Source organism: Plectropomus leopardus, chromosome 10 (assembly GCF_026936395.1).
Source record: "Plectropomus leopardus strain MGB_pleo_1.0 chromosome 10, ASM2693639v1, whole genome shotgun sequence".
Lineage (NCBI taxonomy): Eukaryota > Metazoa > Chordata > Actinopteri > Perciformes > Serranidae > Plectropomus > Plectropomus leopardus.
The window spans coordinates 10264925-10283082 of record NC_142185.1 but is presented as its reverse complement, the minus strand read 5'-3'; the positions used below and the strand labels follow the sequence as shown (position 1 = coordinate 10283082).

The following is an 18158-nucleotide window of genomic DNA, read 5'->3' as shown; positions in this document are numbered from 1 at the left end:
TTCTCGTACTGTTCAGAGAGAGGGAGGAGAGGGAAGACCGGAGTGAGATCACAGATATACTGACATATCTATGTGGCACCAGACAAACAGCAACACAGAAACAAACAAACTGAATATACAGCAATCCTTAACGCACATACCAAAACACACAGCAGTCACAGAACAAAACCTTACTTACCCTTGCATAGTGCAGCTCTACCCCGTAGAGCTCCAGCGTGCGTGCTGTGTTCAGATAATTAAACTCTGACTGGGCAGGAGATAGACCGCTGAGAGAGAGCGAGACGGGGATGGGTACAAAGACAGATGGGGATGGGAGGTAGTGTGTGGGAGCAAAGGGAGTGGTGATGACAGGGTAGGGAGAGAAAGAAAGTATGTGTTAATGAGACGTATGGAGAAGGAGAGAGAAAGGGAAGGGAACAAAAAGGAAATAAAAGAAATGAGATATGAATAAAGAAACAGCAGATAAACTGTGGCATACAAGTCATTGCTGTGTATGAGTAAGCACACCTTTAAGTGTGTGGAATGGTGAGTTTTCTAACCTATTTCTCAATTTAAAAGATAAACAGCCACTTAATTTGGATATAGTTACTTTTCAAGGCCTGACATTTGTTTTTGAGCAATTTTCCAAGTGCATGTACGCTGGTATACGCCATATTCCTTTGCATTTGAATGTGTGTGCGATCACAGCCGCTTGTGTTTGTGTATCTGAGTGTACCTGTGCTGCTGGTGATGTTTGGCGACCTCTTTATGGAAGTCTTGTGGAGGGTTGGGCATGAAGCAGTACTCCGACAGATAGCCTGCTGTATGCTCCGTTTCACTGTAGTCCCCCAGCTCAGCTGCACAGAGAGAAAGAGAGAGATTGATGTCATGTCAACGCACCGACGCACACAGAGAGGAAGGAAGGCGCAGATAATGAGACGACAACAAGGATGATGGAGAGGTCTACACTCAATGTGCACAGGTACGCTCTGTAATTATTCCTTTGCCATCCCTTTAATTGGATGAAAATATTACCTACAGGATTTTTTTTAAGTTTATATTAGGGATGCACAATATATATCTGGCCAATAAATTCCCAGGTGATACCTGGGAATGTACATAATCATGTATTATTACAATAATGAAATTACAGCTGATAAGTAGCGCAGATACTACAAAGACAGACTGCTTTCATTGGCTTCACATTTTCTACTTTCACACTCCGATACAGTAGGTGGCTGTACAAAGTCGTTTGAAGGTGGTTTGTGAGCTGCCAAAAAACATTTCTTACTACATCTAATTTCTTTTAACCTCAGGTGTGCACAAATGACTTCTTTTTAAAATACAAAAATGTGAAATGAAATCTTCTTGGCACTGGCCATGAGAAGCATGTAATTATTAACATCTACAAAAACATGTTTTTCATTTTCAATATTGCCAATTAAAAAAAAACATTTAGCCAACACTGGTCATAACCATCTTCACTTTATTCACCAAACTTCTTTAGGACATGAGCATTTGTATGCTTCTGCTCATTATTGACAGACAGAACACCAAACCAGCTGACATACAGCAACTCTTCTGTCAGGCCTTCAGTTCAATTTTCACATGTTAACTGACCTTCTTTTCCTGCACTTTCTCAGCCAGTCATTATCGCACACCTTTCAATCTTTCCGACATCTTATTTACTTTGTAGCATGTTTGTTTTCACAGGAAGGCATTGAAACAGTCACAATGACAACAACTAATGAATCTTCACACCTTTGCTGCAAATTTCTCACAGCCTCTGACAATCCTCTCCTCTTAAGAAAGTTCATAACTACTAAAAGCACCAGAGGAATAAAATCACATTATTTTTGAGTGTGAACATGTGTGCAAGTGTTAAACAGTGGCTCTGAAAATGGTCATTTCCTTTTTTTCGCATTAGCCACTGCAGTTCTCCTTCTTGTTTGGCACATGGGAAAAGTTTCAGCTGGTTGCAATGTGCAACCTCACAGCTAGATGCCTCTAAAGGCTACACAGTGGACCTTTAACAGACCTGCTCCCTCAGTGTGTGAACACATACCAAGCCTGTCCAACACATGACATCTTTTTTTTTTTTGGATTATTTTTTTTGGGCTTTCATTGCCTTTGTGTGACAGGACAGTGTGAGCGTTACAGGGGGAGAGAGAGAGAGGGGGGAGACATGCAGCAAAGGGCTGAGGCTGGAGTCGAACCCCCAGCCGCTGCGGTGAGGATACATCCTCTGCGTATGGGGCGCCACTCTATCCACTGAGCCACCAGACGCCCCCACACACGACATTTTTACCAGAGCCTGAAGATATGGTAGGACTGTGTGTGAACAGAACGTGTCAAAAACTAAATGGGAAGCATAGCTCAGTTAGGTATTAACAACTGCATTTTGGCTATTTTCTAATAAATGTAGGTAATGCATGTAGGATATTTAACCCTTTAAAACCTGGATTTACATCCATTTTTTTGCTGCCTTTAGATGACTTATACAAGCATTGAAACCTTTGAAACATGCACATTTTTTTGTTTATTTTTATTTTTTCAAAAAACGTGGGAAAAAGGCAATAAGGAACTAGTAAGAGGTAACAAAGGAACTGACCTGAAAATAAGTTTTATTAAGTTTTATATATGAGTATTATACTCCTCAATTTCAGGTTAGATAAATATCTATTTATTATTAATATTTATCAATTTTGGCTTTATTTTAGGACTTCATCAGGTATTTCCTTCTTTTTTAAAAAAATAATAATAATTTAAGGTAAATTTCTTTAAACTTTTTGCCAATTTCTTGTCATTGCTCATTTCTCTGAGTTGCTCATTGCCTTCTCTTCATGTTTTTTAAAGAAATCAAGCACTTTTTTCAGATTTAAAAGGGTTAATATAGCCATGGCCAGATACCTTTAAATGTCAAAATAACAATAAGAAAGTGGGGTGAAAAAAAGACAGCTGTTTTTTTCACTCAAAGGTGAAGAAGGGAGTGATTGTAGATTACAGGCGAAAAGATAAAGAGTGAAATGATTCCCAGATCTCGATTCGCTCTCAGAGGCCTAAGGGAGATGGCGCTCAAAGTGAATCCCCAAAGCCATTAGCTCACCAGCAAGCAGTTGAAGCTCAAAAGCATCAATTCACTCAAGTAGTCCCTGGACTAACCTTGCTAGCCGGTAGCCTAAGCATATTGACCAACCAATCAATTCAAGCTCACCCGCTTATTGATGTGCACGCGGCTCCAGGGAGAAATATATGTATAGTCGATAGCTTACGTTTTAGAACAGTAGGCTAATGTTGGTTTGACTTTATGCTGCAGTTATTACTTTAACAAGCTTCAGTGCTGAGGCCAATGAAGCTCAAAGACCAGCTGACAACCTGATCTCTCTTTATATATTCATCTATTGATGTGAAATCCATACTGGCTGGAGCTCAGGCTCCTTATAATGATGCTATTGACCGACAAAGCACAAACAAGACATTCAACTCTCCATTTGTGATGATGGATTTACATGCATTGTGGGTAATTTGGGCAGAGTGTGTATGCATGCGTGTGTGCCATCGCTTTATTAACGTTTGACAGAAAAGCTGACTGTATGTTTCCTCCCACAATATCAGCCACTGTCAATTGGAATACATTAGCAAAGGAAAGACTTCTACATGCAATAGATTTACTTTAAAATGACCAAATGAAAATGTGTTATTTCAAAAAACCTGGGGTGGTATTGGGTGGCATCTCGCATCACCAGATCGCAGTCTCTGGTTTCTAGTTAGAAGCTACAAAAGTACTGAGAGCTGAACACACAGAGACTTTACAAAACGCCATCCTGTCTCTTTCTCTCCTGTACTGGCAGACGTGAGTTGAGTCTCACAACACACAGGGCGGGTGTTTGTACTTTCTGACCTACTCTGGAGAAGGTCCATCTCCGGCGCAGTTTGGCGGGATCTGGGCCCCATAGTTTAACTCGGCATGACCAAAAGTGGAGACGTAAAAGTAGTATTAGTGGTGGAGGGATACGTCAAAGGACTGTAAACAGCCAGCGGCCAGCAAAGGCAGATAAAAAATGAATTATAAATTAAGGATTTACTTCGACCAGACCTGAGCTGGTGATTGCTGGATCAGTGGAGTTACTAACTACATTACTAGCAAGGGTAACCAAGATGGTTTGGTGACTTTTTTTTCTGTTTCTGTTAAGTTGAATGAAGTGTGTTTTATAGTGAGTTAATGAGGCAATTTAGCCTTGTCAGTCTTCCATGACCGAGAGAAAGTTGAATTCAAAAGGTGTACAGCTGTATTTCTCTGTTTAATCAGGAAAAAAGGTGTAAGACTATTACTTTAACTGTTTGCGGGTTTCTTTTGTGTATTTATTAGTCTGAAAAGCTGAAAGAAAGTAGCTCCGCACACTTATACCATCATATATTGTATACCCTGGTACCATCTCAAGAAGGTATGAAGGTATAAAATATGACATACTCCCCAAGCATAGTTCCAATTTTTTTAAAATCTTTTTTTTAAACAGGATGCCTTTTTTTCTAAGGAAGGGGTTTCCAACACCATTTGTCCAGTTTTAAACGAGAATTTAGGTCTACTGGGTGGGATTTTGAGAGTACAAGCTTTGGTGTGGGATTCAGAATGATCAGTGCTGGCACTTGGGTCAGGCTAACTGAATTAGCAGCATAGCAACTGCTTCAAGCTGTTTTTACCAAAAGCAAACATTTATCTTCATAATCTGGGCTGGCACTGAGAGGAGTGACAACATGGATCTAGCTACCGTGCGTGTGTGTGTGTGTGTGTGTGTGTGTGTGTAAAAGCAGTAGTGTCATGTTGGTAGTCTCGGGCCAAATCTCCTCTCTGACCTATATACTGTAGCAGTGCAAATTCCCCACAAAATAAGCCAGAGGTGGAGTGGAGGGGGGGAGGTTGTGAGTGTGAAAAAAAGGGATAAGCAGAGAGGGATGAGACAGACTAAACAGAGATAAAAGAAAGAAACAAACAGGCGGCGTGAATACAATGAGCAGCAGTAAAAGAGAAAGAGCGAGTGGCACAGACAGACAGACCAGTGTGTCACGAGTTATTATTCTGATGACAGAGGGGCCCAGTCAGCCTTTAACCCGCACACTAAATCGCAACAGCACATTTCCATTTGCCACTGTGCCATATTTGGACAATAAAAAGATTTTTGTGTTTTTTTTACCAGTCCCAACTGTAAATAAACCACAATCACATTGAATATTCATATCACTGCCAATAATATCAAATATCACCACACAGCTTAATTGAATCATAATGGCTTCAGAGCAGCAGCTATAAATGCACTGAGGCAACCACAGTCATTACATTTAACAGTGTGTGCAGCTAAAGGGAGGCCTAATGAATTGCCTTTTCCGTCGTTATATAGAGTGGATGCGTCCAGGGAGCACTTGCTACTTACATTGAACAGAATAGGACGCCAGCAGTGCGGCTGTGTTGTGTGGACAGGGCAATCTGGAAGGAACACACACAAAACAGACAGAAATACAGATATTTAACACCAGTTCACATAGGTGAGATTACTCATCTTTGGTTATTACAATAATTCAGACATGTAAGAAAACATCAACATCCATTACTCTTTTTTTCAGAAACAAAAAGAGACAAAAATACTAATGAGCGTGTTGAGTTTGTTTGTACATCTGTCCCATGAGCGTGTGCGTATGCAGCGTGTTCCAGCCTGCCTATACAAACCCCTGCTCTGCCCGACAGACAAGGAATTATTGGTTTCAATTTCATTTGTCTGCAATAAATAAATATAGAAATATTAATGAATAAAGTTGACATTTAAGGTTGAAATAATGGCCCTAAATAATAATTAGTATTGTGTTTCTGAATGTTGTTGTGCTATTTCCATGTAAAAAGGTTGTTTATCTTTTCATGGTTGTTTATCTTTCAAAGACAGTGCATAATTAGTTATAGATGTAGCAAGACACATTTTATTGAAGTTCTTTGAAAGACAAAAACACCATCAACTCAAGTGATGCAGAGACATCAGGACTGCCCAGGCAACATGGGAACTTGCAATGTGGAAGACTGCAGTCAAGCCGGCCATCAGTCTCATCTTTGTAGTCAAACCAGCTAACTTTATTGTAAGTAAATTGAAACGGCCCAGGATACACGTGACTGTGTCTGCTTTTTAAAATAAGGTGTTACAGAGAGGTCAAACTGATATCGAACGTTAAAACTAAGAAGCGCTGATCAAATATAAACCGAGATTCTGTTACCGCGTTGCCTTTTTCTCACCTCAAATGTTTTCGGAAACATGTTTCAGCTCACTGTTCGACTGTAAAACAAAATTGTGTCTTACCAGCCGTTCCCCATAGTGTCAAACAGACAAGTTCACATTACATCACCCACCAGCAGGAGCGTTTATTACTCTGGTTCAGCATAGTGCATTATGGTAGTTGTAGGTTTTTGACCTTTTGAGCAAAAGCAAATGCCACAGTCCCTTTTCTCTGTTTTCTCTGGTCATGTAGCACCATTTTTTTGTTTACCCAGTATTTTAGTCTTTCCATTACCTAGTTTTATGAAAAGACCATCTTTTAAATGGTGAAGTTCTTCTTTAAGGACATATCTGACTACATACAGACTCAAAATTAAGCATTTTACACATTATGGAGAGTTGCCCAAATTAAAGTCCCACATTAATGAATACTGAAATAGTTACATTTTTGAAAACTTGAGGTGTGGAGGCAGGACTGTCTACTCAGCCTAAACAGTAACATCTGGTACACAAAGAACAACATACTCACCTTCCAGTTAATATATCCTGCTTGATCTGAAGATAATATTGGTACCTAAGAGGAGACAAAACACTGCATTAGGATACAGATCAGTACAGAACAATATGATGTAAAGACAAGCATCCAACAGACGCCCTGTGGTCACAGTACCACAGTGACACTTCTGATGGTTATGTAAAATGAACGGACACCCTACAGCAGAAGCCTTTGTTTAATTAGTAGTACAATAAAGCTCATTTGCAATAACAATACTTGAAGGAGCCATTCATCATCCAAGCTCTTGGTATCAGTGTTGTTTAACCAAGTGTTGCCGTGTAACTGCACCACTGCTGTCATAACATCGTCCAACAAAGCTGTCAGGAGTGCGTTTTGGTTGTGACATGAGTGTACAGTACACCAGAGCCGGCTCACTGTTACAAGCTGTATAAAAAAAGTGTTGATATTAAGGCTCAGGGAGGGAGGCCGTGGCTGAGAGGCTGAAATAAACACCAGGTGGGAAAAAGGCGACACGGCTCTGTGACGCCTCCTCTGCATGTTGTTTATGTAGAACGCACTGTTGGAGACCGTATGTTTGCAGAACTGTGGGTTGGAGTCCAAATTATGGCTCTGCTACAGAACATTAGGGTTTCTTATTTTCTCTAATGAGCACGCATCAGTGAGGGAGCGAAGCTCTTGTGCTGGAAATTCACTCGCAATGATCAGATCCCAACAGGTATTTACCTAAAACCAGTTTTATATCGTTACCTTGTTTACTTAAAATCCAGAGAGGAAATACATTTACTTTTCATACAGTCTAATGAAATATGTTCTTTCTTGCAGCTGTGTGATTAAACTAATCTCAATAAATCTGTTCAATTCAACTCAACTAAATTCTTAGTTATGGCACCAATTGTTTCCTTACATAACAGGTAGCCGACAGTTTAATCTGCTTATAAATCTGCTTAAAAATGATTTTGCCTCACCTATATTACGGCAATTTTAACTGACTATCAGAACTACAATGTCAGGAAAAATAATCTAGAATATGCACCTCACTGTGTCAGCTAGAGTGATTAGTGAATTAAAAACCAGTTTGCTGTCTCTTTTCCATCAATCTGACTCCCCTCATCTTCACATGCCTGCTCACCAAAACGTTGCTCTAAGCTCCATAGGAGTCATCAGTGTTATGAATATGATTCGGATTGTGATGTTAAAGATAATCGGAATATGATGCTATGCTATTGTCTCACCAAGCACAGACAAACAAGACTATTAAAAGGGAGCCGCCGTTTTAATACAGGACACACTGTGATTAATAAGACTTTTTTTTTACATATTTTAAATAAAATGTTCATACTGTTATAGCCTAAAATGTTTAGTCACTTCACTTTTAACTTAATTGCTTGCAGAAATCTTAAAGGTTTCATTATTTCAAAGCTTTCAGATGCTGACCTTTGCTCAAAATGATTATTCAAAGTCTTTGATCCAAATTAAAGGGATAGTTCACTCAAAAATGAAAATTTGTTCATCATTATCTAATCACCCTCATGCCAATGGAAAGTACGGTGAAGTTTTAAATTAAATTAAATTCTATCGCAAATATTAACTTATAAAATGCTGTGTATAAACTGCTAAAATATGCTAAAATTCTAAATACTAAAATAAATATCCAGTGCTACTAAGATGTTTTTCTAAGGTAATAAAATCTTACAGTAGAATGTGTAGTAGAAATGTGTTAATTTACCCAATAAGAGTTTAAAATAATTACATTTAGATAACAAGTAACTTCATGACTGACTCTTAGATTAGAAATCCAAAACATACTTGAAATTGACAACTGCACCTTCATAATCAACATGTCAGTGCATAATATCCCCAAATACAAGATTTTTTTTTTGCTGTTATTTTTGACAGTGAGACCAAGTTATCTATTCTGGCGCGCTTTGACGTAATCTCCCCACTCCCTCCTACGACGGCTTCCTCCCAGCAATCAGATCACCTCGAGAAACAAAAACCAGCCAGTATGAAAATAGAGACATAAACCTAACCAAGATCACCCCCCTCTTTTTCTGAATGAAACAACATAAATATGATGACTGAACTGCATTAATGTAATTCAGACCACAAACTGCATAAATCAGTGTAAACACAGTTTTTGTGGGGAATATCACCAAAGTGGGTCTGATCATGTACGATACACAGGACTAGTGTTGCTGTTTTGATAACAATGGACGAAAAGAAGTACACCTTTCCAAAATCACACCTTTCAATCAGATGATATTGTGTGTTTAAGTGGATGATAATCAGCACACAAGACTCTTTTTTTCTCTTACCGTGTGTATTCTTCCTGAAGTTTACCGGGGTCTGTTACAAAGAATTTGACTCTGAAGCTCAAGTTATGGGGAGAGCCTCCTGGAAAAACGACAAACAGTTAGAGGGGAAAACATGACATAAAAGGTCTGTGTGATGAAACAAACTGGAAGTACAATTTGAGCTTTTATACTGTAAGACTGGATTTGTATATGTGCAGCTATGCAGAGTGTTGTACAGAAGCTGCCTGAAAAGGTTCCACACTTATTTTTATTTTTTTTTCAGCTCTTAACAGGATATAAACAAGCGCAACAAACGACTCAAAGCGTAAAATAAGCAACCCTACATTCCCACAAACAAATCAGTCAAAGTGCTGTGTAAAACACAAAATCCTGTGGTTATTCCTCGGTGAACCAATCAGTCAGCGTAAAACCAGAGTTGAAACACAGTTCAATCATTGCTCGAGGAGGAGCGCATTTCTCACTAGGGCTACTTCTTAATTGTTCTACATGTTACAAATTCTATTACTCATTATCAAAAAAAGAGCAGAGTTGAAGTGAAGTTTAATCATTGCTTACGGCAAACTCAGAATTTTAAATCACAGTGTGGACAGGAGACTTTCGCTTGAGGTGGAGTGTGGATTTTTAACCTTCAGTGGGGTTACACTGCACACTACTGCTTCAAACGGATGGTAAAATATAAAATTCAAGCCTTCATGTTGGACTTGAGTGAACTGTCTCAGCTTTAGGACTTTCTGTGGATTCCTGAAATGACCTGGACTTGCTGTTTAAGGTGGTATGTTGTGGATTTCACCTACTTTTTAACTGTTTCCTGACGGGCTTGTTGGGGTCGAGCCAGCGCTGTAAAATATTGATTGAGAGACACTTAGACACCTTCCACAGCGTGGTTACACAACCTAAATTATTCACCACTGGTCTCACACATACACATGCACACCTGACAGAAATACTCTCATCACAGCGATATAAACACACATCAATATACTATACACACTGACATGCAGTAAATTACAGTTTCTGGAAAGCTTTTCACACAGTCATAATGTATTTGATTTAGGGCTGGGCAATATGGAAAAAAAAAGTCAAATATCAAGATATTTTTGACCAAATACCTCAATATTGATATTGTGGTTATAATACAAAGTTCATGTAAGTGCTTTCATAAAATATTAACACACTGAGTTTTTTTGATGAATAATCATCAGTTATGTGGATATATTTAACAACAAAGCATTCTGATTGGTCAGCTAGACATTTAGAAGGTGATCAAATCAGCATGATAGCACACCTTGCATATAGGGATGTGGACCTTGTATGTAAACTATGTAGTTTTTTTTTTTTTTGGACTTGCAACGCTCTGGAGTTAACTGTTGTTGGAAGTGTTCAGTCAAATAAACTGTGCCATTGAATCGATGGCAAATCAATATCTTAAAAATGAAAAGTGAAAAGCTAAACCTGTCTTTTTTTTGTCTGTAGATATTGTATTTAAAACAAAATTGGGCAGTTTTATGTACATTTATGTGGCATTACACATAAGCACCTTCTGTTTACATAGTCATTCCAATAATAACATGGCCAATACCTTGTGTTAAACATATGGAAACAAACAAACACATGCCAATACTGAGCTTATATCATGATATCAATATATTGCCCAGCCCTATTTTGATTTTATGAGACTGATCAAAATGCAGAGCATCTCTAGAGTCCTCTTGTGGGTAAACACATGTATTCTCACATACACACAACAAAGGTTTGAAGTCAATGTTTCCATACACACACACATACACACACACACACACACACACACACACACACACACACACACACACACACACACACACACACACTCCATCATACTGACCGGCGCATCTAAGGAGTCATCAGCCAAGTGCAGGCCAAAGTAGTCTCTCTCAGTCAGCTCCAGGTGCTTAAAGACAGCATCCAGCAACACCTGGCCATGGTCCGACTTCTACAGAAGAGCAGAAAACACACGAGTTAGAATTCATCATTTTTCTGAATCACGTCCTCGCGTCATTGCTCCTACACTTCTCTCCAAAAGGTCAAAGAGGAAACAAGAAGGGGGAACTGATTTTCCTGTGCTTTACTTTAGATTGGAGCTTGAATCTGAAACTCCCTCCTTACTCCCCTTTCCCCTCCTTATACATCTAAATAATTTAAGTCCTCACATTGCGATAGAAATATTTCACCTAGATAAGATTCATGTGAGATTCATCCATGTGAGGCCTTATTTAATATTTCTCTAACCACATGTGTACGGAATTAAGTTGGTGCGTGCCTCTGGGCAATAGTCATATATTTATCCATTTCACTACACGGTTTGTTCAGTGACCGTGTAACGCCATCTGACATCTGTCGAACAATATAATAAAGGTACACAGCCTTAAAAAAGACATATAAGACATCATTAGCATGACAATTTTACATAAACAAGAATTACTTCTTAATGGTTGTATGACTCCACGAACCAGTCAAGTTGCATATACAGTTTACACACGTCTGTGTAAACATGGATGCTTCAAACACATCTTTGACCCACATGGTTATGGTGATCTTGACCTTTGACCACCAAATTCTAATCACTTTATTCTTGAGTCCAAGTAGATGTTTTTGCCAAATTAGATTTTTTTTTTTTTTGCTGAAGTTGTTCTTGAGATATTGTGATCACAAGAATGAGAAAGTCATGGTCGCATTGACCTTGACCTTTGACCTACAACTACCAAAATTCAATAAGTTTATCCTTGAGTCCAAGTGGATGTTTGTGCCAAATTTGGAGAAATTCCCTTGAGGTGTTCTTGAGATACCACATTCACAAGAATGAGACAGACTCAAGGTTATGGTGACCTTGACCTTTGACTGCCAAAGTTTGAACAGTTTATTCTTGTGTCCAAGTAGACGTTTGTGCCAAATTTGAAGAAATTTCCTAAAAGTAATCTAGAGATATCATGTTTATGAGAAGGGCACAAATTGACGGATAAATTGTAAAAATTAATGCCTTCGAACGGGGAGGCATAAGCGTACATACAGAGGTGTCTAGAATCGCAATGCATGTATAGCCATAGACACGTTTGTTATTTTACTTCCCACACTCACCAACTGTCTTAAAAAAACAGTAACATTTGGGGACTTGGCTTGTTGGGTTAGTATTTGATCATGAACATAATACATTCACACATAGAAATGCAATCATAATACAGTAATTTATGGGTCAATTGCAATACTATGTTTTCCCATCATGCAAAATTACTTGCACACAGGAATGTGCCAGCTGTATGAAAAAGCTCAGAATTGAAGATTCATTGTTACATTTACACAACATTTTTTTTCTTCCTTTAACTAACTAGAAATGGATCAATAAATGTAGACATGCTGTGTGGGAAACTGTTTGATGAAAACTGCAGTGAGTTTAGAAAGCAGCAGATACAAAACAGTCAGAAGTGTACTATTGAGGAACACTTGGCTCTGAAAAAGAAAAAGCAGAGCACCGTGGTAAGAGGAGAACACTGAAACCACCGTCTGTCTGTGGTCAGGCTTGCATAAAAGAAGAGAAGTGGAAAGAGGAACATTTCGAGCTGGAGACAGAGTTCAGAGAGGGTAATTAAATTCAAGTAAATCAGTGACCATGGGCTTCAACATGCTTAAGTAACTTGAAATCTTTAAGTTCTGCTTTCAAAGGTTTTGGACAGGAAGTGCTCAGTGCTGTTTAGTGCAGTGTGTACTTGACAGACTAAGAGTGTTTATACAATAACAACCCCTTGCAATCATCAAATAGGAAGCAAAAGGAATGTTTGTATGCTTTAAAAGGAAAATATTTTCCTCTCATTTAAGTGGGTGAGCAGCCTAACGCTATAATGACTGATAATAAAACATACATTTTAGGTGTCAGACCCTTTTTTTCACTCTCAAGACAAATGGATTGTTGTGGTATCACTCCAACGGAACCAGTAGGTCATAATAACAGTGAGAAGAGTGGCTTTACAAAAAAAAAAAACAGAGGTTGTAAAAAAAGGAATTTCCTGAAGCCGCTGAGAATAACAAGAAAAAGTGGAACAAGGGAGAGAGAGGGATGGACGGCTGGAAAAAAGGGTCGAGGAATCATTTATGAAACAGATCATTAATATCACATCGTTTCATGAGAGAGTAGGACGGGCGAGAGGATAAACTGTGGGACCACAAGTGGAGCAGAAATTCACACCTGATCCTGCTGCTACTTTGAGAAAGGGAGAGAGTGTGAGTGTGTAACTCCATCAGAGCTCCCATGGGAGAGCAGACACACACACACACACACACACACACACACACACACACACACACACACACACACACACACACACAAACACACAGAGCTCTCGTCCACCTCTCCCCTTTACCCTGGTGACACACTTTTGCAGCCCAGCATGTGTGAGTAAAGAGTGTGTGTGAATGTGTGTGGGGAACGAAAGGAATGATAGCTGACAGTTGACATGTTGACATGGCAGCCCTCTAGGATCACCGGCAGTGTTTTGGCGCTCTGCGTATGCGTGTGTGTGTGCGTGTGTGTTAGCAATCTACTGCTGTCAAAACCTCGTTATGAATGAGTCACCCTGATGCCCTCTGCGCTGCTTCCTCCCTTCTTGCTCACTTTCCCACCTTTTGACTGACGTGTAAATGACAAAAAAATATATTAAAACTGTAAAAAGATCTCATAGTACTGAATTTTTAGAAGTGTTGGCAAAATACTTTTTAGTAAATCTAATTAAAGGGACAACAGAGTCACTTTCCTGCAGTCTTTCGGGACAGGCTAAGTTGGTTGAATCTGAAAATGATGTTGATTTGTTGTGCTGTTGTTAAGAGAAAATAGGGATGCATAAAAGTATCAGCACATCATCTGTATCGGCAGATATTGGCTTTACAATAAAATACTGGAATCGACCAACATGCCGATTTCTGCAAATATAACAAAACTTTTTTTTTTTTTTTTTTTTTGAAGCCAACATGTAAAAACCTTGGCCCTAAGCTGAAGTATTTTTCTTATTTTTCACAATGCATGAATATTATATACACTAAAAAGCATTGCATTTCATGTTTTAATCTTCTGTTGGGCCATCATGATAAGAGTATGCATACTATGATGTTAATTCCACTACACAAGAGATTAAAATAAGGTGGGTAAGAAAAGTGGATGCTGGTAATCAGGTGAATGAGTGGCATATCAAATACCAAAAAATCCATCCATTGTGCATCTCTAATAAAAAATGATGTGATTTATGTAGCATCTTTGTGTGTTTAGAAAGTGCTGTAACAAGCAAATCAAAAGCAGGAATGGGGTGCTCACATGGGAATATAACAACAGAGAGATAAACAGTCAAATCAAAACGTAAGTAAGACAAAACTACAGTAGAGATCGAATACAGTTCAAAAAAGAGGACAAATTTAAAAAAGCAAAATGCAGGACGCAAAAAGGCAATATAAAAACACACATTTAAAAGAATAAAAAAAGGAATCAAATGAATAGAAAGACGACATCACATCAATGCAAGTCCATGAAAGTGGACTTTAAGAAGTGATTTAAAAGAAATCACTGATTGTGCGAGCCTTATCTCCTCAGGCAGGTCGTTTCAAAACCAAGGGGCCCTGATGGCAAAAGCAGGGTCACCTTTAGATTTAAGTCTCCACTTTGGAACGGCCAGAGGGGCCCCACCTGAAGATTTAAGGCTGTGAACTGGCTAAAAAGGGGTCAACATTTCTGCTAAGTAGCTTGGGGCAAAACCCAGACGAGCTTTAAAAGCGATCAGTGAAATCTTACAATTAACTCTAGATACAGAGAAAAGCAAGAATTGGAGTGATGTGATATCATCTGTTCAGAGAAGTAAGATTTGTAGCTGCTTTGTTCTTAACTAGTTGGAGGCAAAGCCAAAAAAAAAATTCAAATTTGAGCTTAATGAGATCTGTCATTCAGTGATCTTGCTGTTTTAGAATATTTACTTTGTGCACTCGCTTTAAGAAATGGAGTAAATCCAACCAACCAAGAGATAAGATTTCAGACAACGAAAAGTGTGTATTCAAGTTAAAACAAAGGCAGGCTGGCTACGTCATTTACAGGCTGCTGGATTAACAAAATGACCGAAAAGTGAAATGATTCATCCGGCTGACCAATTCTGCAGAATGGGGTCAAACAGACAAAGTGAGGAAGTGAAAAAACAGGCAAGCGCCTAATATGATGTTTATCCATATAATGCTATTCATAGACATGTGCGTGTGTGCGTGCGTGCGTGCGCGTGTACGTGCGTGCGTGCGTGCGTCCACTGCTTCCCCTTTGTATGAAGCAGCTTTTCATGCTGGATGTGGGAGCCCTCTGTGCACTTCTTACACTGAGCTCCCAGGAAACCCATCACCACTCTGTCTGTGTGTGTGTGTGTGTGTGTGTGTGTGTGTGTGTGTGTGTGTGTGTATATATGTGCACTGGCCTCTTCTGGTATTCTAAAAGCATGCGAGCCAAATGTGCAAAACAGCAATGCATTGTTAAACTGAACATGTACACAGCACATCCACACACACTTTTCACACACTCTCTGTACTTTTACACAACAAATTACAGCGGCCATACTGTGGACAGTTCACTGCTCAGTGAGAAAAGAGTCTCAAAGATAGCACACACATGAAAGGAGGGAGCAACAATGAAAAATAAAGAGAGAGAGCTGGGGAGGACAACAGACGACTGAGAGATGGTGAGAGGAAGACAGAGAGTCACAGAGACACAGAGAGAGAGGAGAAGAGAGAGCGAGCAGGGGAAAAGAGAAAAGGAGTGATTGACGATGCGGTTGTGCGAGACAAACGCTCTTTGTGTTGATCTTCATCAGTCCAGCAGCACCACTGACTGAAATAGTGTCTGTGTGCGTGAGAGCGAGGAGAGAAGTGGTGATGGAGCGCAATCAGAGCACAAGAGACTGGCCGAGAGAGAGCGGGAGCGAGAGCGAGAGCGGGAACGGGAGAGAGATGCTCTGATAAGTTTTTTCACCCTGAGGGTTTATTTAAAGTGTTAGAGGAGGAAAAGAGCCCAAAACATCAATCACACTGGACATGAAATCCAAAGTGGCACTCAGAGGGAAAGCCCACTGCGTTTTTATGACAAGTTAACACAAGAGGCAACGTGTGACACATTTATTTCCCGTCCTTTATGACTTTCCGTCCACGGGAAACAGCTGAATGTGCTGCGTGTACGTGTTTGTGTGAAACAATGATGGTAATTCAGGAATGCGTGAGGCAGCTTGTCCAGACAGGAAGAGGACTACGTGAAAGGAGGAGTCTTTCACGTCTACCTCAGTCATTAAGACACAATTCTTCCGAAAACAGTGACTTCAACAGGAACACTGACACATTTAAATACTTTATAGGAATCCACAAATAACGTCCATACAAACACGATTCAAACATTTGCTAAAGTTATGCTGCGTTCTTTGAGCCTGTGGAGTAAAGATACATCACTTGTGTCACACACAGGGTTATGTGTTAAAGCTGTTATGGAGCTAAATTCAGTTTTCTTTTTCTTTTTTATCTCCTTTTTATTTGGGACTTCTGAGCATAAAAGGGGCTCGCTCTGGCTCTAGTTTTGCGACGCTTTACACAACTTCTTTTTAGACCAACAGAAAGCCATTTCTTAGGCTTGCTCAAAGCTCAACAGGCTTCCTGAATGTTGTCGTCGCTTATTAGTATATCTGGACTTTTTTTTTTTTTTTGCCCTCCATCTTAAATTCACATCTTTGACTAGTGGAGTTCTACTTTGGTGAACTTTGTCCGGCTCAGTCGAAGCCTCAAACAATAGCAAAAAAAAGTATGCGTGGAGGAGATACTGATGCTTGCTGTATCTAACCATCTGATATTGTACTACATCACCCATGAAAGCACAAACTGCCCCACATGAGAGATGCTTCCAGCTGCACTTAATACTCATTCTGGAAAAAGGCGAAGCAAAGCGAGCCAAAAGCTCGCACAGACACACCCATCCCACAACATAAACACAAATATGCTGAGCAGTTTTCACACAAAGTCCAACACATAATTAAAATGAAATATTTTCACCAAAACACACAGGGTACAGCTGTAGTCTATAGTTTAAATTCAGCCAGTCACAGAGATGACACGCTAACTGTTGGAGCGTCTCCCATGCTACTAAAGGAAAAAGTGTGTGGCATTATGGGTCATTGGTCGGCTAAAGGAAAAGTAATACATGGAGTGGAAACATATCTGTTTATGTCTTGTTGTGTTGAACAAGGCGTCACATGACTGTATATTCCTAAAAGTAAGGTATCTTAAAAAAAGTAAGAAGTCAAAGCTGTCAGTTGAAATTAAGTACAGAGTTACTAGCAAGTTTGGTTGAGAAAAAAACTATTGCTCTAAAGGGTTTCAAATCACATAACTTGTGTTTGTATTTCAGTCTCATTCAGCAGTATACTGCAGCTGTTTTTGCAGCATTATTTATGCTTTGCCTCTTGTTGCTCTTGCTCATTATTAAGAGGTGCTTCGTTACTAAACAGCTCCTGCAGACAGCCAAATGTTTACATGGTGTGTAGTGGTTGCTATGGTTACTGCTGCATGTCACTTTACTCTGAATAAATCCTGCTTCTGACCCTGCTTTTGTATCTGCAGAGAGGTGGGTCAATAGTGGGCAGGGCTTTTTTTAATTTCTTGTCATCTATCAAGCTTTCGAGCTGTACCAGATCCAGTACGGCGTCAGCCGCAGACTTCCCATCTATAAGATCATCCGTACAACAAGCCTTCGTGTGCACCCGACCCCAACCCCCTCGTGCACCACGAGTGCCGTGGTTCCCATGACAATAAGTGACTGCTTCTGGATTTTCACTCTCGGCTAGAATCAAGGCCAGTCGGCCGGGGAGAGGATCAATAGAAGTATTGTTGCTCTCAGGATGGCTTGTCTTTCCAGGAAGTTACTGCTGCTGCAGGGGTCTGATCAATGACACTGACAGAGAGACTGACAGAGACCGAGTCATTCATTCAGCGAGGGGCGGGGAGGGGGGAGAGGGTCTGGAGCAGGAAGCAGAGAGGGAGAGAGCTGTGCAGTGAGAGATGTAAAGAAGG

The 18158-nt window shown here is 39.7% G+C and overlaps 1 protein-coding gene across 1 annotated transcript in view; it reads right to left on the bottom strand.

The window, feature by feature from the left end:
- Positions 1–18158, bottom strand: part of ptpn4a (protein tyrosine phosphatase non-receptor type 4a) — a 90098-nt gene that overhangs the window by 32502 nt on the left and 39438 nt on the right. The window contains exons 3-9 of the mRNA XM_042494228.2: positions 10927–11034; positions 9860–9902; positions 9066–9144; positions 6763–6807; positions 5409–5461; positions 716–836; positions 179–266 (exon numbers count right to left, since the gene is read on the bottom strand). Of these exons, the coding sequence (XP_042350162.2) occupies positions 179–266; positions 716–836; positions 5409–5461; positions 6763–6807; positions 9066–9144; positions 9860–9902; positions 10927–11034 (537 nt within the window). The remainder of the gene's footprint in view (positions 1–178; positions 267–715; positions 837–5408; positions 5462–6762; positions 6808–9065; positions 9145–9859; positions 9903–10926; positions 11035–18158) is intronic.